The 24,379-nt window shown below is 35.6% G+C and overlaps 1 protein-coding gene across 9 annotated transcripts in view; it reads left to right on the forward strand.

The window, feature by feature from the left end:
- Positions 1-24,379, forward strand: part of EPHA6 (EPH receptor A6) — an 831,631-nt gene that overhangs the window by 675,948 nt on the left and 131,304 nt on the right. For 6 of the 9 annotated variants that reach the window (XR_012378040.1, XM_073892326.1, XM_073892340.1 and 3 more), the window contains one exon: positions 9,895-10,020. The exons of 2 other annotated variants lie outside the window; for them this stretch is intronic. Coding sequence is in view for 6 of the 7 variants with exons in the window: in XM_073892326.1 (XP_073748427.1) it covers positions 9,895-10,020 (126 nt within the window). In the remaining variant the exon portion in view is untranslated. Of the gene's footprint in view, positions 1-8,059; positions 8,196-9,894; positions 10,021-24,379 lie in introns of those variants that run through there. One more of the 9 variants, XM_073892362.1, reaches the window with a different exon arrangement.

The following is a 24,379-nucleotide window of genomic DNA, read 5'->3' on the forward strand; positions in this document are numbered from 1 at the left end:
GAAGGACTTAGGGAGGTGTTCACCTAAGTGTTTACACTATGCGGGTGGGGACAGGGAAGGAAATCCCACACATGTACCTCAAGTGCAAAGTGGTTACCTGGAAAAGTGGATATGTCGTGGCCACGACCATTATCATTATGGTGCCACACCAATCATACATTTCTGGTATCAGAATTGGTGTAAAATCATTAGGGTCTTGATTAGTTTTGTTCTCTATTAGCTACTCTCAATTATTTTCAAACTTCTTGTGCTCTTTGATATTTTCAAGACCAAATTCTCAAAATGATAATTAATAAACCAAATTATCCTGCCATCTAATCCATACTGTATAGATGCCAAATAAGTACCATTCTTTTTAAAAAAGTTTTTATTTAAATTACAGTTAATTAACATACAGTGTAATATTAGTTTTAGGTGTACAATCTAGTGATTCAACACTTCCATATAACACCCAGATGCTCTTCACAAGTGCATTCCTTAATCCCCATCACCTATTTAACCCATCCCCCTACCCACCTCCCTTCTGGTAATCCTCTGTTTGTTCTCTCTAGTTAGAAGTCTGTTTCTTAGTTTACCTTTCTCCCAAATCAGTACCATTCTGACCTTAAAAAGCTAACAAATCTTTGATAGGAATTTAAATATATCTTAGCCTTAAATAAGACATGTTTGGTATGTTTTAACATGTTTGTTGGTAGATAAGACTCCCAAGGAGGTTATCATCAATATCTGGAAGTGAAACTAAATCCAGAATATTCTCTTTCATACTTTGTACATGAGAGACAACAACACAGCAGGGTACATGCTAGCAAACAATGGCTAGTCCCAACTGGAGGCAGCCATGGAAAATTACAAAAAGGCAGAAGCAGCCTGCCTCATGACCTCTTTATCAAGTATACTAAAGGTTCAAACTTCCCTTTAATAATGTGACAGATATACCCATAGTTCATAAGTATTAAATACATAGCACACTTTGGCTGTGAAGCTAAATAGATCTAGTTCTCATACACATTGATAAATGCTGCTTAACAGCTCCTTAGCTGACGCCTTGGCACCTGAGGTGTAAAAGCATTTTTTAAAGAGCATATAGTTTTAGAGTCTGAGCCCAGAAAGAAAAGGCTGAGTAGTAATCTGCCGAGCCATGCCCAGTGTGATGACTCAGTCAGGAAGACGTGCTTTTCAATTTCAGGTCATCCCTTCACCACTTCCTAAATAAAAGAACTCAAGAATTTAAATCTTTTTTAGATTTGTAGTTGTCCCTGGTTCCTAAATATTGGCTCTTCATCAGCATTTAAAGTGGAAACTCACAAATCTCATTGAACTTTATACACGTTTTGAGGATATTTATTAGAGTATAGGTGGTTTTAAAATCTCTGACATCAAGAAGACCCCGTCTATTATATGTCCAGATAAAGTCAAACTGCCTTTGAACTGTTCATATAAATATGATTTTAATTCAACTCAATAAATATTACATTGAGTTCCTACTATGTGCAAACTCTGGGACTGGACCTATAGAGAATAAGACATGCATGATTTGTCCCTGTTCTTAAGGGATCAAATCCTAAGAGAGGACACAAACCTGCAAGCAGGGCTGATGGCAGCCCACAGGCTGAAGTCAGCTAAGAGATGGGTTTTATTTGATTTCTACAGTGTTCTTTTATTTGATTTCTACGGTGTTCTTAAACACCTGAATTTTTTACCCTTAGGCAGAACTTTCATATTTGATTCAATGCCTTTGTCATCAATCTTTTTTGTCATCAATTTGATATACTAACTTACTGTACCTGATGGGTCCTAAAGGCATTTGAGTTTGGTATCGCAAAATTGTAAACAAATAAATACTGTATCTATAATAGCGTTCTACCTCTATTCTAGTAGCTAAGATCATATGGGGGCATGGAGGAAAGAATAATGAGTTCTCCCTGGGTACGTCAGGCATGTTTTGACAGAGACAAGAAGGACAGAAGGGCCTTCCAAGAGAAGGAGATATCATGGAGGCATGGAGACATGAAGGGGTAGGTCAAGTTTAGGGAATTAAGGAAGATAATATTTATCCCTCATTTATTGAACACTTACTGTCAGCCACTAATAGGCACTTCCTGTATGGTCTGCAGTAAACCATTATAAGTGATACGTTTATGATTAGCTCCATTTTTCAAATGAAGAAATTTGAGTATCAGAGAAGCTAAATAACTTACCCAAGATGAATCAGCTACTGAATGGTAGAATCAAAATTCTGGTCTCAAGCCTGGGCATTGTCACTATTAAAACTAATGTACTGGCATATTGCAAATTTAGTCAGGACACTTTTTTAGTAATTAGGATTTCAAGTCCCACCACATATAAACATAGGTAAGACCACTGGACATAATCCATACTTGGGAGAAATACAGGCTTAATTCAATAAAACAAATGAAATAAAAATTATATAAACAGACTTCTAGAACTAAAGGAAATTTAGGGAAGTTCTAGTCCAAGTTCATCATTTTACAGATGAGGAAACTCAGACATTTAAAATATTTGTTTTTAAAAGTTGGGGTGCCTAGGTGGCTCAGTTAGTTAAGCGTCTGCCTTCAGCTCAGTTCATGATCCCAGTCATGGGATCGAGCCCCGCATCGGGCTCCCTGCTCAGCGGGGAGTCTGCTTCTCCCTTTGCCTCTGCCTGTCACTCCCCTTGCTTGTGCTCTCTCTCTTTCTGTCAAATAAATAAAATCTTTAAAACAGTAAATAAATATCAATGTCTATTTTAAATATAAATTAAAATGCATTTTTAATAAATGTCTTATTTTGATCAGCTTCAAAATATCTTAATTCTCTCTGTTAATGCTATAGTTTTATAAAATTACAGCAACCCTAATTTTATCATACATAGCCTACAATTTTAAAAATAACTCAGAAAAAGCTGAAAATTTCTTTTTAAAAGCACTGCAGAAATAACTCATAAAAATCTAGCCATGAAACTGCCCTTTTTGCTTCAATACTCTTATTGTGACCTATTGAAGAACAACAGGATGAGAAATCTATAAAATTCATATTGCAGTGACCTGAAGGATAAAAAAAAAAGTCAAAAACAAAACAGTAATGGTTGCACGATCTTTAATTGTATTTGGTGCTGAAGAATCTTCATGGAGATTAGCTGTGTAGTTAGTTAGCTAAACAGGAAAATACTAATGTAATTGTAGGCATATTTCCATTTATAATAATTTAGGAAATGGAAAAAATTCTGTAATTATAACTTTGGCTTAACTTAGAATCATTTCCTGGGGAGGAGGCGGGAATCATTTCCTGAAAATAATAGTATCCTATCAAAAATTAATTTCCTCTCTTTGTACTAGAAATGTGTGTTATAACGCCAAGTTAAAAAAAAATAGGTGCTTCAATAAATATTTACTGAGCAAATGACTAAGTCTATGAATGAGTTATTTATGAATGTAATGGTTCTCTTTCACATGTTAAGCCTAATTGAAAATTAGCTCTCATCTAGTCATTAGAAAGTTACTATAGGCCTAGGAAGCAGTTGAGCAATTTGAGTACTTCCTTAGATCCTAGTAAGATATTTCCCTAAGGAGCAATTTGTCCCTTCTCATCTGATCATTTTTTCAATCCACTTATTCACCTTGCCTTTATTAAAACCCTACTCCGTGCAGCTTCTGATCAAGTTAGAGCAGACTATGTTGGGGTTCCAGCCAGCCCACCTCATGCTTCATGATTAAGGCAGGAATCTTTTCTCTACTAAACTAGGCACAGCAGCTTAGTTTTTCCTAGACTATGTGTTATTAAATAAAGAGATTTCAACAAAGGTTTCTATGGCGTAAAAATACATTCTTTTAATGCCTTACATGATAATGGTTCTTCTTACTGTTGCTTGTCTTCCTTCCGTCGTGATGTAACTCCGAGTCTGAGGCTTCATCCACATCACAGAAAATTAAGAGGCATGTGTTCAAACAAACAACGGGCTTATGGCTTTCTTTCACTTCTCTCACTGGAGGAGAGAATGTGTAATCTATAGATTACTGTAGCAGAAATAGAAGAAAAGCACACAGGAGAGAAAACATGAGATACACAAGAGTAGAAGGAAACACGCTGACAAAGGACGAGTGAAATTGATTGATGATAGAGAGAGAGAGATAGATGATAGATAGGGAGACACATCTATAAGTAGAGAAAGAGTAGAGAATCTTTCAAGTCCTAAATGTATAGCATCTTATGTATATTCTACAAGTATGGTATGATTATTATTTGAAATCAAGTATCAAAATAATCAAATAATCAAAACATTCCTCAGGGAAAACAGCCCTTGATGTAGCATTTGGTTTAACAGACTATGTTATCATTAAACTTTGAAGTTATTCACATTATAGCTCAGAGGTACCATCATTAATCTAAACCACACAGCCATGGAGTAGCTACTATGTGCCAGTTACAGATACTGGATTCTTAAGACTGAAGAAAGGATCTCTATTCTGAATGAATACATACTCAATTCTCAGCTCTCCAAAATTGTAGTCACACCCGTCAGTAACCAGGTTTGAACCCAAACTCTACTCTGAATATTAATTTACTTACACGTTATATATATTTTCTGTTTTGCTGTGTTATGTTTTTATATTTACTCTAAGACACAAAATATAAAAGGAATAAAATTAAAATATGTTGAAATAATATTCATTTTATATACTAACAGTATAAGATGTATCAATTTAGGATCTGATTACAAGTTCAGCTTATTTTGATACTTGATTTCAAATAATAATCATACCACTCATGTACAATATACATAAGATGCTATCTATTTAGGACTTTTTGTGATCTCTTTTTATATCAGATTAGGTCATTCCTGCATTTCACATTACGGTTGACAACTCTTTTTACGAGTAGAAGACATAGATTTTCTATTTTCTGTGTGTTCAATGCATTTGCTTGGACCTTTACTACCTATTTTCTAATGTATATCCAAGGTTGAGAACCACTGTGTAAGGAGCAGCATGAATTCTAGGATCACTGCCTTGGGCCAGGTGAAAACAAGGCCCTGCCCTAATTGTTTAAGCTTTTGAAGTAACTGTTTTACTTCATGAATACTTTGGCATTTTTCTCACTGTTTTATTGTTTAAACAAGCATTCTCCAAAATTCTCTGATCACACACCTCTAACAATGAAAATGTTTGAGCATCCTCCACAGGGAGTATTATGACTATATTTTATTCATAATTTATTTGATTCACATGTGTGCATGTATTTTAAGTTTACAATTCTAAATTATCTTCAACTGAGTCTAGATATTCTTTGTCTACACATAGATCAAATTGAGTATCTGCAAAAGTAAAACCAGATGGGGACAATTTGAAGGAACCACATCTCAAAAAAATCATATTATAGGGCTATTGCTTTTATTAAACTTTTCAGGCAAAATTAAATTATTGATATGTAATCTTCAATGAAGGGATTTCTTCTGTTAGGTTTTTGTCTATGTATGTGGGGGAGGCAGGTAGTTCTGCATTAGAAAAATTTAATCAGTCTACCTCAATTTCTCGCCCAAAGAGGTTTCTTTTTTTAAAGCATTAGGACTCTTGGGGCATGTGGGTGGCTCAGTTGGTTAAGTGTCTGACTCTTGATTTCAGTTCAGGTCATGCTTTCAGGGTTGTGAGGTCGAGCCCCACGTCAGGCTCTGTCTGCACTGGGTGTGGAGCCTGCTTAAGATTCTTTCTCTCCCTCTGCCCCTCCCCTGCTCGCTCTCTCTTAAAAAAAAAATAGAACCATCTAATAATATTGTCTTATATTTATGATTATTTACCTTTATTTAATCCTTACATACAGCCCCATTAGGTAGGGTGAGTTGTTATTTTCATTTTATGTATGAGGAAATTAAGGCATGAAGAGTTCAAAGTCATAGTCATCTTTTTACACAAATTCTTAATGATATCTAATTTCCAAGGTAAAGTTATTTCAAAGAAATTGCTGCAAATCAAATTGAAAATGATTTTGTTTCATTGAGTTTAAGTTTTAAATATATATATAAAAGATTTTATTTATTTATTTGACAGAGAGAGAGACAGTGAGAGAGAGAACACAAGCAGGGGGAGTGGGAGAGGGAGAAGCAGGCTTCCTGCTGAGCAGAGAGCCGGACGTGGGGCTCAATCCCAGGACCCTGGAATCATGACCTGAGCTGAAGGCAGGCGCTTAATGACTGAGCCACCCAGGCACCCCTAAATATATTTTATTTTAACTCTTTGAAAACTGGCAACTCTACAGGCCAGATTACTTTCCAAATAATCTAGGTAATCAGAATCCTCCATTAACTGATCAAACCAGATGTCAGAATTCAGGCTGATCATGTCAACTTCTGCTTTTTTTACATTGTGGTCACCAGCAACCAACTGTGTTTTTTTAGGATGCTTTGTTCTCATGCAGGGTTTCTCAGTGGTGCTACTAGCATTTTGAGAGAAATTCTCCTTTGTGTAGGGAGTATACCAGTTATTACAATGCCTTTAGCATACATCCTGACCCTCACCCACTAAATAATGTCTTCCCCTAGTCATAATTTGCAGTAGTCCCTAAGGGACATCAATGACCACCGAACTACTGAAGGACAGATAAATCATCAACTCCTGCAGCCAGTGACTTACGTTAACTTACCTTATACCAGTAGTTAATAGTATCTTTTGTGAGTTTGATACTCAAAAATGTTTGAAATTATATTTGAGTAGGGTTGTCAGATTTAGCAAATAAAAATACAGGATGCCCCATCATCTGGCAACTCTATATTAGAGACAATATAATGCCAATATCCTATTATGGTGTCTCTTTAACCCACTGTCACTAACAAACTGGAAACTCACTTATTTGAGATTTAGAAAAGCATGTGTGAAGTGACACATCTTATATTGCAAACTTGTAATGAAAGGGAGGAGTACTCTCATCAAATAAAAGCCTAGTTTATTCTGACAAATACTCCGGTATACTGAATGCAACTAAAAACAAAATGCTGATGGACATTTACATTTATCCTGCTTCAGATACTAGCTGTTGTTTTTTCTTTGGCTACAATATAATTAAGTTCTACACTTGCTTATTTATTTTGTTGTTTTCTTGTTTAATTCCACTTCAGTGTAATATTAGTTTCAGGTATACAGTATAGCGATTGGACACTCCATACCACACCCAGGTGCTCATCACAGCAAGTACACTTCTTAATCCCCATCCCCCCACCCACCTCCCTTATGATAGCCATCAGTTTGTTCTCTGTAGTTAAGAGTCTGTTTCCTGGTTTGTGCATCTCTCTCTCGTTTTTTCTTTGTTACAATTACTTATTTTTAAAAAAATAAAAACAGCAAGAGCCAGCAATTTAAGCATTACAGCAAACCAGACTAAAATTATTTCCTTTCCAATCCCAAAAGGTTCCTGAACTTAATTTATTGTAGATTAAGAGATAAGAGAATTATAATAAAGAATAAATTCAGCTTCATTATTGAATTGTGAAAACAGAGCTGTAGTGTTTTATGTAATCTCTACTGACATGACTGACCCTAAGGAGAGAAATGATAAGGCGTTGTTAGCACATAATGTGATATTTCAACTGAATGTGTATTCATGTACACCAGCTTTTCCTGTTGTTTATTTCATATATAGAAAAAAAAATGACAGTTCCTTAAGGAAGAGATGCCACAGTAAATGAAAGACCTTTTAACCCACAGTAAAGAAACATAACAAAACCACTATGAATGATGCAGCAAGTTTAGGAAAATGAAAGCTGTTATTAAATATGACAGGCTGTCACAACCACAATAATAGTTATCAGTGTAATCATAGCAATAAAATAATATTTGTATTTCGTTTCAAGGAGTTAAAATAATGGACATCGTGTCTAAGTTAACAGTTGCAAGGATTATGGCTAAAATAGCAAACACAAAGATAAAAATCTCTAAATGTGAAGTATATTAACATTATTTAAAGTCTGCTCTACATGCTTTTGTTTTTCTTCAAATTTCCTTTGTGATAATTTAATTATATTCCTTTTTCTTTCCTGTACATGATTATGTTATTCTTTTTCTTTTCAATCTAGGATTCTTGAACCAAGCTTCCTGTCACTTGGCTTCAATAAATCCATAATCAGCTAGAATTGGAATATTTCTGTTTGTCACAGCCTATATTACAATCTGTATTTCTTATAATTATTTTCTCTGAAGCAAAATCACCATTGCTTTTGTAACTTTAAGAATGCAGAATAAATATATAATTATCTCTACCTGGTATTCAGTGATGCTCCTGGGCTATGGGTATTTTCTCAGATAGCGTTGAAACATGGCGATGTGGGATGCGTGTACATGAGGACACATTTTTGCTCAATGGTAGATACCCCCATGTAGTAGAAATTAGAGTCACTGTTCATCACAAGTTACCCCAGAACACTTTCTGGCCTACTACTTGGCACATTAGCCACATCTCTTAATGTTTAAGGGACTCAAACTCTGCCGGACCGTCTTACTAAAGCCTCACAAAATCAACAACAAAATGAGTTTATTTACAGTATATGATTTTCTTTCTATGCTTCCTTTAATCCAATGTACAATGAACAGGCCTCATCCATTAAAACATCTCTAAAGATCTAAGAAATGCTGGCTTTTCTTTAGCAACAACTTTTTCCATAGAAGCAAGTTGTATAGAGAGTGGCAGGTATACCCGGTCCCTTTAATCCTGGTCCGAGTTCAATGAGGTTTTCAATTTTAACGTATTTTAGGGGCAAAATTTGTGTCAAGGAACAGAATGAAGTCTCTTCAAAAATTCAGGACTTGCTAAAACTGAGCATGCGAGGATTGATCCCAGGTCTCTTTATCCGGAAACTGCTGGGCCTGGTGGGGGTTTCAGAGGCCCCGAATGATATGCATTCCTTACCACTGTCAGCGTAACTTGCTTTGAGGGTGTTACTGTGATTAAACTTCGATATACCGTATCAATTACCAGTGCTGCTCAGGCACTGATAGTGCCTGGATATTAAATTTTCTTCTGAATGACTTTAGTGTCTTTCAGGTCATTGAGACACCAAATTGTAATGCTATTATTCCAAACTGCAGGGTTTCTAATTCATATTCGGAGAAGAACAATCTCCCAAATGGGAAGTGACTCATTATTTATTTTTAATCTATAGTGGAAAGATTTTTGTCCTAGGAGTCTGCCAGCTCAGCAGCAGCCCTCTGCCCCTTCCTGTGCCTCAGTTTGCTAGTCTGTAAAATGAGGATCTGGATGATCTCTGATGTCCTTTCCAGCTCTGACAGTGTTTTCTTCTACAATTCATGATACAATCTTATGGGATAAACTTCCAAGTAATTTACTTTTTGTTTTTTGGGTTTTTTTTTTTTTTCTTCATAATAGCCTTCTTGAAAATGAAAAAGCATGTGGTTCTAACTTTGCAAACTCTCACGTCTTCTCCCGAAAAGTATAACAAATTAAGAATTGTATATATTGATTTCCTTGCCACTATTTCAAAAACGCACTGCTGCTGACATACCTAAAGCAAAGCACTGCTCCTTCCAGTGGGCCTTCGATGTCCCATCCTGCTGAGGTTGTCTTCCGGAACTCGTGGATGTGTGTTCTGCAAAAAGATAACCCCGATGACATTTATATCCACTTTGCCAAATGGGGGCTTAGAAATTTTATTTTAGCATTCTTTTAAACCGTGTTAGATTGTAACTAGTTAAGAGTAGCTTTCTTTTCAAAAACTAAGTTGATTTTTTTAAGGTTTGTGAATAAAAATGCATTCTATTCCTTTTCATTTTTTTGCTTCTTTTAAGGTTTGATGTCTTTATTAATCATAGGGTTTTTTTTTTTCCTCCAGTTAAATGATCAACAACTTTTCCACAAAGAAGATTTTGATTAATGTCCATTTTTATCTCTTAAAAGGATCCTTCCCGGCCATTGGGGTGGAGGCGTTTTGCCCCAGCTTCCTGAGGGCAGGGTTTTTAAATAGCATCCAGGCCCCGCATCCAGTGCCAGGGGGAGGATCTCTGCCCCCCAGGATTCCGGCTGGTAGGTATTTCACGTGATGTTTTCTGCCACCATATACCGCAATAAGAGTGTGCTCGCAATTGAAAGATCCACAAGACAAAAATAAATATTTCTATATTGTTGAAAGGAAATGCAAGTGACTTTTCTCTACTGCAGGGACCACATTTATGATATCTAATGCTTCAGAAGTAGTCAAAGGAAGTGGAAGAAGGCTCTGTAAACTGAGCACCCAATTAGCATCATGCTGTTGCTGCTTCTAGAATAATTTTTACATGAATAAGAGCTAGAGCTTTAAATCCCAAATTTTGTAACTCAAGAATAAAAATAAAGATAAATTTGAGCTACTTTGCCGCTTGGAATTGGCTAGCAAAGAGAATGAAAAACAACGTTAGTAACAGAAAGAGTAATTCCATATTTGGACGAGTTTATACAGATTTAATTAAAATTTCATTTCACTCAAGAGAAATGATTGGAAGAAATGCCAGAAAGTAGCAAATGTGGAAGAACCTTTTGAAAAAGAAAATTAATACTCAGTTTCCCCTAAAAATATCAATCTGACCAAAGCTGTGTTTTATTAATGAGAGAAACAAAATATAGGAAATTGAGCATTTTAAAGTGCAATCTCAAAGTTTAGTAAATCACTTTTTGGATCATCTGTGGTAGTATTTCAATCACAAATTATTTTTCCCCTCTCATTTTTTAAGATATCTAGCCGCCTTCTTCCATTGTATGAAGGATACAAGCCCGCTTTATATTTTATATGTCTCTGAGCAAAACAGAATTAGGATATTGATTCTTGGAGTTTTATTTATCATAATTCTTGTGTTTTTTATCATAATTAATAATTATGCCACAAATTATAGTCATGACACCAGTGCATTCAGGAGGGTCTGGCCCAGCCAACCAATACTGGGAATGTTTGAAGACACTAGGAAATCCAATAAAAACAAAATTCCAACATGCGCGTTTCTTGCTTTTCTTGACAAAATTATCCTAACAAAGCCTAAGATTCTTACACTTACATTTTTTAGTTGCTTTTCAGTTACGCTTGCCTATTTAATTAGAACATACAAAATAACAAACTGTAAATATGCTTTGATGTAATTTGGTTTTCTCATTGGATAATTACTGATTGATAATGGTTGGAGGCTTTGCAGCCAACAAGGCCACTGATAGAGTAAGAACCAAAATTACGTGAATTAAAAATTAGCAATTTTAATTCTAATGAGTGCCACTTTTTTTCCTCTTTAGAAACAAAACTGGTATCCATTGCACGGAAATGTTGTCATTCTTATTGTTGGTGGTGATGGTGTTGATGCAAAAGACTAGAAATAAAAATCTATATAAGCTAAGCTCTCAGAGTTACCTGAAAATATAAAAAGGCAGTTTTCACATATAATATTAATATCTCAGTGATTGGAATTGAGGAATGGATGATTTGTAGTTTAATGGCTTAATTCTTAACTCTTAATGACAAATCTTGGTGGATTTAGGTATGTTTGGCAGAAATGACATCACAAAGTTCAGGAGTGCCTTGAATTATTCAGCATCACTGGTAAAAAATAAATAAATAAATAACCCTTGTCACTTAAACACTGAGGATGATAGAAGAAAGGTGATGTTTCTATAATACATACATGGAAACAACTTTCTAGAGAGAGATCTGAAAGAACACTCTAGCATTCTGTTCTCGGCTTTAAGCTAAATTTGCCTCCAGCTTTCATAGGAGAGAAAACTCAGTTCAGTTTTCATGACTTACATACAAATCAAGTATAACAAAATTGCTTCATAAAAAATGTATAGATCTAAACTTGTTCCTATTCCCTCAAACTGAAATTAACTCAACTCCCTTTTCCTGGCTTCTATCACTGTGATAAGTGATCCCTGTACACATCCTCTGGCACCTTTCAGTAATGACCGCTACAGTTTCAAAGGTAATTTTTATCCTCTCCCATTCATCTACAGCATATCTCCCAAGAATTTCCTTTATAATTTTGTGTAAAGAGGAATGAAGCCATAATCATGAAAAGTGTTTATTTCATATTTTTAAAAAAGGATTTCTTTGTGGTCTAATAGATGAACTCATAACCCTTCAAGTTGAGGACATCATCAAGAAAGCAGTTCCTCCCTTGACCTGTACCATGGTATTTTTAAACAGTTAGCCAAAGGTTGATGGCCACGGGGCGGCACTTAATTTGCTTTCTCCCAATTGATTATATTTCACAGTACTTCGAGGGTTTCAAAAGACATTAGCTATGTCATTCAAGGAATCACAACACCTGTTCTAATGATGGTGATAATTTAGTTCCCAGTAACTTATCTTAATCAAATTTAAATGAGATATGTGATGCTGTCTTGTGTAAAATAGTTTCTTCACATTCATGTCACACTGTGCTATCAAGGAGCAATGTTTTTATAGTAGTTATTTTTACACTGACTGCAGTAATGAGAGAGTCATTGACTCATGACACCCAGAAAGCAGATAAGCTTGAAGTTGGTATTTATGTAACCATTGTCAATTGTTTATACTGTTTATATGACCTTTCTCTTTTCTAGAAAGGTCATAATAAAGAGTTATTATTCTCAGTTCCAAATAGAGAAGAACACCAGAAGGTAATTGGCTGAAAATTGAATAGCAAGTATAGTCATATATTTAATGCAGTGCCTTTCATATAGTAGTTAACCAACGAAGTAAGAAAAGTCACAGGAGAGAAGAGAGGAGGGCGGGGAGGAGATAAGAGATGAGGGAAGCTGAAAGAGGAGAAGATAGAATGACGTAACTGCTCTTATACTTTTTAAATCAAAGTCTTCCCTGCTGTATTCTTCCCTGTTAAAATCAAATTCTACCTCCCTGAAAAGAATTGATGCCCTTCTTCTAAATAATTTGCTAATAATTTGTCAATTATTAACAAAGTCTGTGAAAGAGAAAACAAAGGAAACTGGCAGCATGTGGGATTTAAAAACAGATAAATTCTGAAAGAAATCAATGTCCAAGATCTCCCTAATACTTCCTTTGTGGTTAATCTTGGAAGCTCTTTAGTTGTGGAGGGACTGTTCTTCTGAAACACCATCTCAGTTTGTCTGCCTGTGCTTTAAATACAATGCTATTTATAAAACACCTCTTTTGACATTTTTATCTGAGCTCTCTTCATTGCATTCCATGTGTTGGGGTCAAAATAAATGGCAAAGATGGAGTGAATCAATCCCGTGAGACTCCCTCTCTGCTTACACTGAATCAGATAACAAGAGAAATATTAACACATGGGCACTCAAACACCAGATTTGCAATCATTAAATATATAATTAATAATGATAAGTACTATTATTTTATTTTTTTAACATTTGAAAAAAGATTTGGATGAGCCTTATACTCAAAGAGCCAGACTTTTTCATATCTTCGTGAGTGCCCCTGACTTGCAAAGTTAGGAAATGAATTCACAATCCAGTTTTCTATAAACTGATAACGGATCCAACTAGACAATTCCTATAGCAAAGGACTTACAGAGCTGAGCCAATATTAAAATGTCTTCAAAGTCCATTAACCATGATTATCAATATTTTTCTTTCCATATTTCATGTGAAATCCTATCTGATATGGAGTCAGGGTAAATATTACATGCACTGTTATCCAGGTAAAAATTTTTCTTATTCAGAAGGCATATAGTTTAAATGGTAGAAATACGTTAGGAAGAATATGATATTATCAGACTTTGATGCATACAGAGGACTGCAGAAGAGCAGTAACACAGATAACTAAGTGGCAGACTTTGAAATATACCATAAGTTAAGGAAAATTGGCATTAACTCAGTATGCCAAGGGAAATCAACAATGGAAATCAAAAATCAACTTTTAAATACAATCGAACTGCAGTTCAGGAAAATCAAAGTAAACCATTTCATTTTTTATATGTTTAGGCATTCCAAAAAAGGTCAATAATTTTGCTTGAGATCCATAATTTGACATTTCATAATTAATCATTTCTGACAAAATAATTTCTATAGTTTGGCTATAGTTCTTCCGAGGATGATTATTCTTTTTATATTTTTATATAGTATATATGACAATTTGCCTTACTTTATCTTTAACAAAATATTGTTGCAATCAATGTACATAAAGGTTAAGAGAGGGTGGTTTACTTTTTAAGTAAGAGATCTCCAAGGGAAAAAAAAGCTCTTTAATTGAAGGGTTTATATTTTATACATTTCTCCAGTTGAGAATGTTGCCAATTACCCTGAATGAGGGGTGCGTTAATGAGTGTTTTCAAGTACCTACTTAAACCAAAAGCTAATTATAAAAGGTATAGGAAAAACTGATTTAAATGTACAAAGTAAAATCCTGAATAAATGTGAACTATGGTTAAAAAAAGGAAAAACTTTTATTTGGATTCCTAACTCCTGGTTTTTTTATTCCTTGCCATTGTGTGATTCCAAATAGGACCCAATAGGCCCTAATCAATACTCATTTGTACAGTTCTCCCTAGAGAACTCTCCTCGAAAGTTTGTGCATCTGCAGACTTCAGAAGGAAACTCTGCAGAACTGCAACTATTAAAAAAAAACTAGGATGGGAAATCTGGGGCAGGAGTGGGCAGAAGACCAATATTATTCTATTTCAAGACTGAGGAGTGGCATAGAGAAGAGAGAGTCACTGATAAAATGACAGAGAAACCACACCCAGCCAACAGAAGCACAAGGAAGGTGACATTAAGTGATTGTATTTCTAGTCATGCACCAGTAACTCCTTTAAAATATTTTCACATTGTTATTGCTACATTAGAGAGTTATTTAAAAACACCTTTTGGGATATACTGATAGTTTCCAAAACCTGTGCAAGACGGGCTGGCCAGATAATGTCAAGGTTGCGTTCAATTAGCTTCCTCTATCGCTTGAAGTCATTGGTTCCAAAGAGTGTGGTTCTTTGGCTTACCTGAGGAGAAATATGCAAAAGATTAGAAAATAATTTAAAACGTAAAGAAGACAACTTGAAGATACCACTTGGGATAAGAGAAGTCAGGATGGGAGCATACACAAAACTGAAGGTATAATTCCAACTTTCAAGTAACATTCAGTTTCTAAAAACTTTAATCTATTGCAATTTATGAGTTTAAGGACTCTTATGGAGTCCCGATGTTGTAGTACAGGTCATGGACTCAGATTCCTAATGGGTTATACTTAGTTTCTTGGCCAAAAATAATAGACTCTTCACCAAGAAAACTGACATATGATCATATATGTAAATATTTGTATACAATTTCAGGAGGCCTCTGGACACCTTGAAGTCCATAAATGAAGAATCTCAGGTTCTTAAAAACTCAATATTTTTTACATAAAGTTATGTTTAGTTGACATAAATGAGCATCATTATCTTTATGCAAGATTGACAGTGTGTTTAAAAGAAAAATTTAAAAATCAGAGCTGCATGATGCATTTGATATCAAATTCTTGAATATTTACAAAGAGAATTTCTATTTTTTTCTTCGAGGACATGAAATGTCTTTAAATGATCACCAGATTTTTTACTAGTTCTTTTTTACTTCTTTACTAGTACTTTTTACTATTTTCAGATTCTTTAAATAGTTCTAGCTTTTGACCTTAGCTATGCATTCTTGACAGCATAAATGCTTCGTTTTCTTAATATCATTTGAAGAAGTTTGCATCTTAAAAATCTGGACCTTATTTATATGGCTATTTAAATTCTTAGGTGAGACTATATATCTATTCCCTAGAGATCCTCATGTTTTGTTATTATAAATTGTGTTATCTATTTTTGATGCTATTCAAAGAAACTGTCAACACTTTCAAAATATTCATCCCAGAATCATTTTCTTTTCACAAAGAAAAATTCTAAAAAACCTATCCAGCTTGCTAAATTAGCCAGGTCTCCATGTGAATTAGTGTTTAATCTTTGTGTTGGTGGGAATTGTTGTGTCTCTGTGTGTTCACCTCAATTGGGAACATGATAAGCAACTGAGCTGTTCAAATGCCTTTTCCTCTCCCACAGGGCCACATGCATGCCCTCATGGGCTGCTGGGCCACTTAAGAACATAACTAAGTGGGAATAGACCAACCCTGTTATAAAACATGTCACATCTCAGCATTCATTCTTGTGCCTTGTAGGACAAAGCATGGTAGAAATTGCCTGGTGGCACAATGTTGGCTTTTCCTAGTTCTATTCACAGAGGTCTTAAAGAAGTGTAATTAGCAAAACTGAACTTTTTCTTTTTTTCTTTTTTAATTAAACTCCTTGTAAAAATTGCAGAAAAGTCTCAAAAATAAGTAGTAACTTTCCTATAAGAAAAAAGGAAAGTAGTTAGTAGTTTAATTTATATCATAGATGTGCTTCATTTAGCAAATGTTTTCTCCTTTATAATAAAATCTCACCATAAATAACCTATGTAACCGGTATTAATTATATCCTCTCTAGACATTTGCTTTATTTTTAAATTTTGTGTTGCTTTTCTTTTGATTAGTGAACGATACAAAAGACCAAAAAACTGAATATTGGATTAATTATGTAACCATAAGACACTTCTGAAGCCAGAAATAAGGCATAACATTTGAAACACGACTGGAAAATATGATACCTCCTCTCAAAAGATTCAAGAGTCTCTCTTAAAACATTTCTTTGTAAAAGAACCTCAGAATCATTATCATAAATTGATGTACGAGAATGGAGAAAGCAAAATCTAAAGGTTTTACCAGCAAGTTTCCTTGCATGTATTTCCTGTTTATATAGAATATTATAGTGCTTTACAAGGCTTTAAAATCGTAGAACTTCTGAAGGACAAAACATCTTTGGGAGCAACAAAGTGTCCAGTCCATAATAACTTTACAGGATGTGTTTCTAAGATGAGGCACAGACACTTAGAGTAATGCTTTATGTCTCCAAATTACTAATGGAGACCCAAGTATCATTTGGGGTATAAGAAGATGGTTAAGCATGCAGACTCTGGAGCCAGATCTCCTGGATTCAAACCTTTGCTCTGTGCTCACTGTGCATCCTTGGACAAGTTACTTAAACTCTCAGTGCATCTGTAATCTGAACTGTTAAACTGAACTAGTAATTATACCCACCACAAAGGTTGGTATGAGGATTAAATGAATTAACACATGTAAAACTCTTCTCTTAGAACAGTACCTGGCATATTGAAAAATTTCTTTTTAAAGTTAGTCATTACATATGTGCTGATTTAGATGTAGTATCTATTGTTAAATTGTCTACATAAAAGGTTTTCACAGAAAATAAAACAACAAAGGCAGGATAAAATTATTTATTTGATGCATAGTTTAATTTTTTTAAAGCTTTATTTATTTTAGAGAGAGAAAGAGTGGAGGGAGGGGCAGAGGGAGAAGAGAATCTTCAAGCAGACTTCCTGCTGAGCATGGAGCCTGACGCAGAGCTTGATCTGATGACCCATGAGATCATAACCTGAGTCAAAATCAAGAGTCAGATGCTTAACTGACTGAGCCACCCAGGCACCCCTGTTTTAATTTGGTTTTTAACTTAGATATTACACAGTATTTCAAGTTATGAGAATTGTCTAATGCATTTCGTTCATTGTGACCTAATGGTAATTAAATAACTGATCATACAATAATCAATTATATACACAATAATCAATTGAATATTGTATAATCATTTCTTTCACAATGGTTGAAAGCAAAGTCCCAAATCAGATAATTTCAAAACATACACTTTTAATTTGATCATTGTCATTATAATACTTTTGTAAATATGGATGCAGTACAAAATCAAGAAAACCATTCTTAAAAATGCATATGTTATTAAAATTTTGCAATATGGTTAGTGTCTTGTAGTGGAAACAAAGTCTAACATTAGGCATCTTTGGCAGTAACTTTCATTGTCAACAAGACACTTCTAATTAAGGAGAAGTCTTTTTGCCCATATGGTAATTTTCAGTAGAAAGGATAGTACTGAATATTACTGAAGTTAATTGATGCAGATGGTATGCCACTGCTCTCTGGAACTGGCAGGAAAATTGTTTCATTTCTTTAGCCTCACACCTTTCATTTACTCTGAAACAAATCTAGATTAAGAAATGCCACAGTTTTCAGAAATGCAATCCCTTCTCTTAATTTCTGCTCAGCTGTTTTTGTTATTGGATAAAATAATTTATTCTTCAGCATTTCTCTCAGGACATTTGGATCACATCTAAATTTAAAAAACAAAATAAAGAAATTAAGACAAAGCATGGAACCAAATCAACATAGTTATCATAGAGATTCAGGAGTTTCAAATAGCTTTAAGGTTAAAATCAATTCCTGGGGCACCTGGGTGGCTCAGTCAGTTAAGTGTCTGCCTTCAGCTCAGGTCATGATCCCAGGGTCCTGGGTTGGGTTGGGCTCCCTGCTCAGTGGGGAGCCTGCTTCTCCCTCTCCCACCATCCCTGCTTGTGCACGCAGTCTCTCTCTCTCTCTCTCTGTCAAATAAATAAATAAAATCTTAAAAAAATATATTAAAAAAATAAAATCAATTCCAAATTAACCGTGAAACATATTGTTATAGGTACAAATATGTAGAGTACAGAAGATGCAGAATAGCTTGTTAGGTAGGAATTAGAATCTATTTCCTACACTAGTTATTCCCAAGAAACTGTATGTTATAGTATGTCATTTAAAATAAGAAAATACCCATTTTGATTATGTAACTCTAGGAGAAACCATCTTGTTCTTTAAAGCAACTTCAAACCTGTCAATTTCAGGTGTATAGGATTTTTTTTATTATGTTCAGTTAGCCAGGATATAGTACATCATTAGTTTTTGGTGTAGTGTTCAACAATTCATTAGTTGTATATAATACCCAGGGCTCATCTCAACGTGTGCCCTCCTTAATACCCATCACCCGGTTACTCCATCCCCCCACCCCCCGCCCCTCCACAACCCTCAGTTTCTTTCCCAGAGTCCAGAGTCTCTCATGGTTTGTCTCCCTCTCTGATTTCTTCCCATTCAATTTTCCCCCCCTTCCCCTGTGGTCCTCCTCACTATTCCTTATGTTCCAAATATGAGTGAAATCAGGTACATAGGATTTAAATGGACTTTTGAGACCATCAAGGAAGCTCCTAAATATACTGACTGTAGGCATTTTCAGTTATGAATCTTTTTAACTCGGAAAGCCACTTCTTAGTTTAGGATTCAACATCTAGCCAGTAAGGTAAGATGTGATATTTGCATTTATCCATTCATTCTTTAAGCTGTTATTGGGTGATTCAGTATTTAGTATAATGTACTGTTCTCTGTGTTTTAAACATATTATTTCATTTAATCTCACATATCACACAATGGAGGAAGTGTTATTATATAATAATATGTAATATACAAATATACAAATGCATAGGTATAAGGAGACAGGCAGTAACATAAGTGAGTTATGAAAGATCACTTGCCCAAAGTGGAAAAGTCTTGAATATCACATTATCCGACTCTAATCCCACAACTTCTAATTGCATTGTGCTGAGCACACAAAGGATAAGGTAACCAACCATCCAAATTTGCCTGAGACATGAGAATTTCAGTGCTAAAATTGGGAATTTACTGTACTAAATAAAATGTGTAACTAGTGGTCATTTTACTTTGCCATAGGATATAAAAGAATTTTCATGTCAGTACTAAACTACAATAAAATATGGAAATGATCCATTTTTATAAAACTATTTTTTGCTACATGATGGACAAATATAAGGAGGAAGCAGATAATTATGCACAAAAAGGAAGGAAAGCAAATGTACACCAACATTTTTAAGTGCCAACGATCGCCAGACACTGTGCTAACTATACATTTTCTCATCTAATTCCTTGAAACCCATATGTAGTTGGTAATATTATCCTCATTTTATAAATGCAAAAACTGAGAGAGCAAAAATAATTTGCCCGAGATCATGTAGTTAATAGGCAGCAGGGCTAAAATTTGAAGTTTTCTTTGTCTTCAAATTCATATATTGTACAAGGCAAAGAATTTAGGATTTATTGATTTGCCTTTCTTTTATTTCAGTAACTCTTTTCTTGGTCTAGAATTAGTTACAGAGAACATCTTTATATGTGTATTCCTTCTGGCATACCATTCAAAAAAATGAAATTTTGTACCTATTCTGTGCCTAGTTCTGTGCTCAACAGTGAATTTGCTGGGAAGAACTATGCACAATTCCTGACCTCCTGGGCATTTTAGAGTGGGAGGCAGACACCTCCATAGTAAACACCAATACCATACCATAAGTGTGTCATACAATTCTTTGATTAAGATGTAAAGGGAGGAGGGCGCCTGGGTGGCTCAGTTGGTTAAGCAACTGCCTTCGGCTCAGGTCATGATCCTGGAGTCCCAGGATTGAGTCCCGCATCGGGGTCCCTGCTCGGCAGGGAGTCTGCTTCTCCCTCTGACCCTCCTCCTCTCATGCTCTCTCTCTCTCTCTCTCTCTCTCTCTCTCTCTCATTCTCTCCCTCAAATAAATAAATAAATAAAATCTTTAAAAAAAAAAAGATGTAAAGGGAGGAGAAAGCAAATCTTCCTAAAAGGGAAAGTGATTCATAGAATTGACAATGGAGACAGTATTTAAGCCCTACTTTTTCCTTTTTAAGGATATGATTTTACAGCGAGAAGGCAGTCTTCCAGGAAAGAGAGGGAGGTACAAGTCGTACTTCCAGAATGATGAGTCCCCTAGAGAATTTGAAAAACAGGAAGTAGGGGACTAAGGGGAGGTAAAAATGACAGGAGAACAAAGGTAGAGGAGAGACTGTGGAGGAATTTATTGCCAAGCAGTTTAGACTTTAATACTGCAGCAAACAAAACAATAAGTAAAACAGGTTTTTAAAGGAGATGAGGCATTAGCCCTTTATAGTAATTGACTGTTTACCTATTTCCGTTCCCCTTTCCACTATGCACTCCATGAAAGCAAGGATCTTGTATTGATTGAGGATTTTGGTTTTGTTTTGTTTTGTTTTGTTTTAGAGAGAGGGAAAGAGAGAGCACACTCACACATGTGAGGGCGGGGGGTTGAGGGAGAAGGAGAGGCAGAGAATCTTAAGCAGATGCTACACTGAGCGTGGAATGGATGCAGGGTTCAGTCTGATGACCCTGAGCTCATGACCTGAGCCAAAATCAAGAGTCAGACACTTAACCAACTGAGCCACCCAAACACCCCTGATTGAGGATGACTCTTTGGAAATCAGAGGAGTACTTGATATACAATAGGCATTAAAAAAATGTTTGATGCATCATTAAAAGTTTGAAATAATGGTTATATAAGCGTTAGCAACTATGACTGATAACTAATTATTGTAATAAGTGAAGCAAGAGAAAACAAAGGCAGAATAAGGGCAGCAATAATTTTATATAGAATTAGCACAACTTAATAACTTACGGACTAACAGGGGTTTGATAAAGAGAGAAGTCCAATATTACCATAGGATTTCAAACCTGGGTAACTAGATAGATAATGATTTTTTTATTAATTTTATTTTATTATATGTTAATCACCATACATTATATCATTCATTTTTGATGTAGTGTTCCATGATTCATTGTTTATGCATAACACCCAGTGCACCATGCAGTACGTGCCCTCTTTAATACCCATCACCAGGCTAACCCGTACCCCTGCTGCCCTCCCCTCTAGAACCCTCAGTTGGTTTCTCAGAGTCCATAGTCTCTCATGGTTTGTCGCCCCCTCTGATTTCCCCCCTTCATTTTTCCCTTCCTACTATTTTCTTTTTTTTTAACATATAATGTATTATTTGTTTCAAAGGTACACGTCTGTGATTCATCAGTCTTACACAATTCACAGCGCTCACCATAATACATAACCTCCCCAATGTCTATCACCCAGCCACCCCACCCCGCCCACCCCCCCACCACTCAGCAACCCTCAGTTTGTTTCCTGAGATTAAAAATTCCTCATCTCAGTGAGATCATATGATACATGTCTTTCTCTGGTTAACTTATTTCACTCAGCATAATACCCTCCAGTTCCATCCACGTCCTTGCAAATGGCAAGATTTGGGGGTTTTTGATGGCTGCATAATATTCCATTATATATATATACATACTTTTTCTATATCCATTCCTCTGTTGATGGACATCTTGGCTCTTTCCACAGTTTGGCTATTGTGGACATTGCTGCTATAAACATCAGGGTGCACATACCCCTTCGAATCTCTACATTTGTATCTTTGGGGTAAATACCCAGTAGTGCAATTGTTGGGTCATATGGTAGCTCTATTTTCAAATTTTGAGGAACCCCCATACTGTTTTCCAGAGTGGTTGCACCAGCTTGCATTCCAACCAACAGTGTAGGAGGGTTCCCCTTTCTCCACATCCTCGCCAACATCTGTCGATTCCTGAATTGTTAATTTTAGCCATTCTGACTGGTGTGAGGTGGTATCTCATTGAGGTTTTGATTTGGATTTCCCTGATGCCGAGCATTGTTGAGCACTTTTTCATGTGTCTGTTGGCCATTTGGATGTCTTCTTTGGAAAAATGTCTGCTCATGTCTTCTGCCCATTTCTTGATTGGATCATTTGTTGTTTGGTTGTTGAGTTTGGTAAGTTCTTTTAGATTTTGGATACTAGCCCTTTATCTGATATGTCATTTGCAAATATCTTCTCCCATTCTGTCGGTTGTCTTGGTTTTGTTGAGTGTTTCTTTTAATGTGCAAAAGCTTTTTATCTTGATGAAGTCCCAATAGTTCATTTTTGCCCTTGCTTCCCTTGCCTTTGGTGATGTTTCTAGGAAGAAGTTGCTACAGCTGAGGTCGAAGAGGTTGCTGCCTGTGTTCTCCTTTAGGATCTCCTGTTTCACATTTAGGTCTTTCATCCATTTTGAGTCTATTTTTGTGTGTGGTGTAAGGAAATGGTCCAGTTTCATTCTTCTGCATGTGGCTGTCCAATTTTCCCAACACCATTTGTTGAAGAAACTTTTTTCCATTGGACATTCTTTCCTGCTTTGTCAAAGATTAGTTGACCATGGAGTTGAGGTTCCATTTCTGGGCTCTCGATTCTGTTCCACTGATCTATGTGTCGGTTTTTGTTCCATTACCATACTGTCTTGATGATGACAGCTTTGTAATAGAGCTTGAAGTCCAGAATTGTGATGCTGCCAGCTTTGCTTTGCTTTTTCAACATTCCTCTGGCTATCCAGGGTCTTTTCTGGTTCCATACAAATTTTAGGATTCTTTGTTCCATTTCTTTGAAAAAAGTTGATGATATTTTGATAGGGATTGCATTGAATGTGTAGATTGCTCTAGGTAGCATTGACATCTTCACAATATTTGTTCTTCCAATCCATGAGCATGGAAAGTTTTTCCATTTCTTTGTGTCTTCCTCAATTTCTTTCATGAATATTTTATAGTTTTCTGAGTACAGATTCTTTGCCTCTTTGGTTAGATTTATTGCTAGGTATCTTAGGGTTTTGGGTGCATTTGTAAATGGGATTGACTCCTTAATTTCTCTTCCTTCTGTCTTGTTGTTGGTGTATAGAAATGCAACTGGTTTCTGTGCACTGATTTAATATCCTGCCACTTTACTGAATTCCTGTATGAGTTCTAGCAGTTTGGAGATGGAGTCTTTGGGTTTTCCACATAAAGTATCATATCATCTGCAAAGAGTGAGAGTTTGACATCTTTGCTGATTCAGATGCCTTTTATTTCTTTTTGTTGTCTGATTGCTGTGGCTAGGACTTCCAGTACTATGTTGAATAGCAGTGGTGATAGTGGACATCCCTGCCATGTTCCTGACCTTAGGGGGGAAGTTCTCAGTTTTTCCCCATTGAGAATGATATTCTCTGTGGGTTTTTCATAGATGGCTTTTATGATATTGAGGTATGTACCCTCTATCCCCACACTCTGAAGAGTTTTGATCAAGAAAGGATGCTGTACTTTGTCAAATGCTTTTTCTGCATCTATTGAGAGGATCATATGGTTCTTGTTCTTTGTTTTATTAATATATTGTATCACATTGATTGATTTGTGGATGTTGAACCAACCTTGCAGCCCAGGGATAAATCCCACTTGGTCGTGGTGAATAATCCTTTTAATGTACTGTTGGATCCTATTGTCTAGTATTTTGGTGAGAATTTTTGCATCTATGTTCATCAGGGATATTGGTCTGTAATTCTCCTTTTTGATGGGGTCTTTGTCTGATTTTGGGATCAAGGTATGCTGGCCTCATAAAATCAGTTTGGAAGTTTTCCTTCCATTTCTACTTTTTGGAACCGTTTCAGAAGAATAGGTATTAATTCTTTTTTAAATGTTTGGTAGAATTCCCCTGGGAAGCCATCCGGCCCTGGGCTCTTTTTTTTGGGAGATTTTTGATGATTGCTTCAATTTCCTTAGTGGTTATAGGTCTGTTCAGGTTTTCTATTTCTTCTTGGTTCAG

This window comes from Callorhinus ursinus, unplaced genomic scaffold (assembly GCF_003265705.2).
Source record: "Callorhinus ursinus isolate GAN/ISIS: 27379988/994484 unplaced genomic scaffold, GSC_fseal_2.0 scaffold1, whole genome shotgun sequence".
Classification (NCBI taxonomy): Eukaryota; Metazoa; Chordata; class Mammalia; order Carnivora; family Otariidae; genus Callorhinus; species Callorhinus ursinus.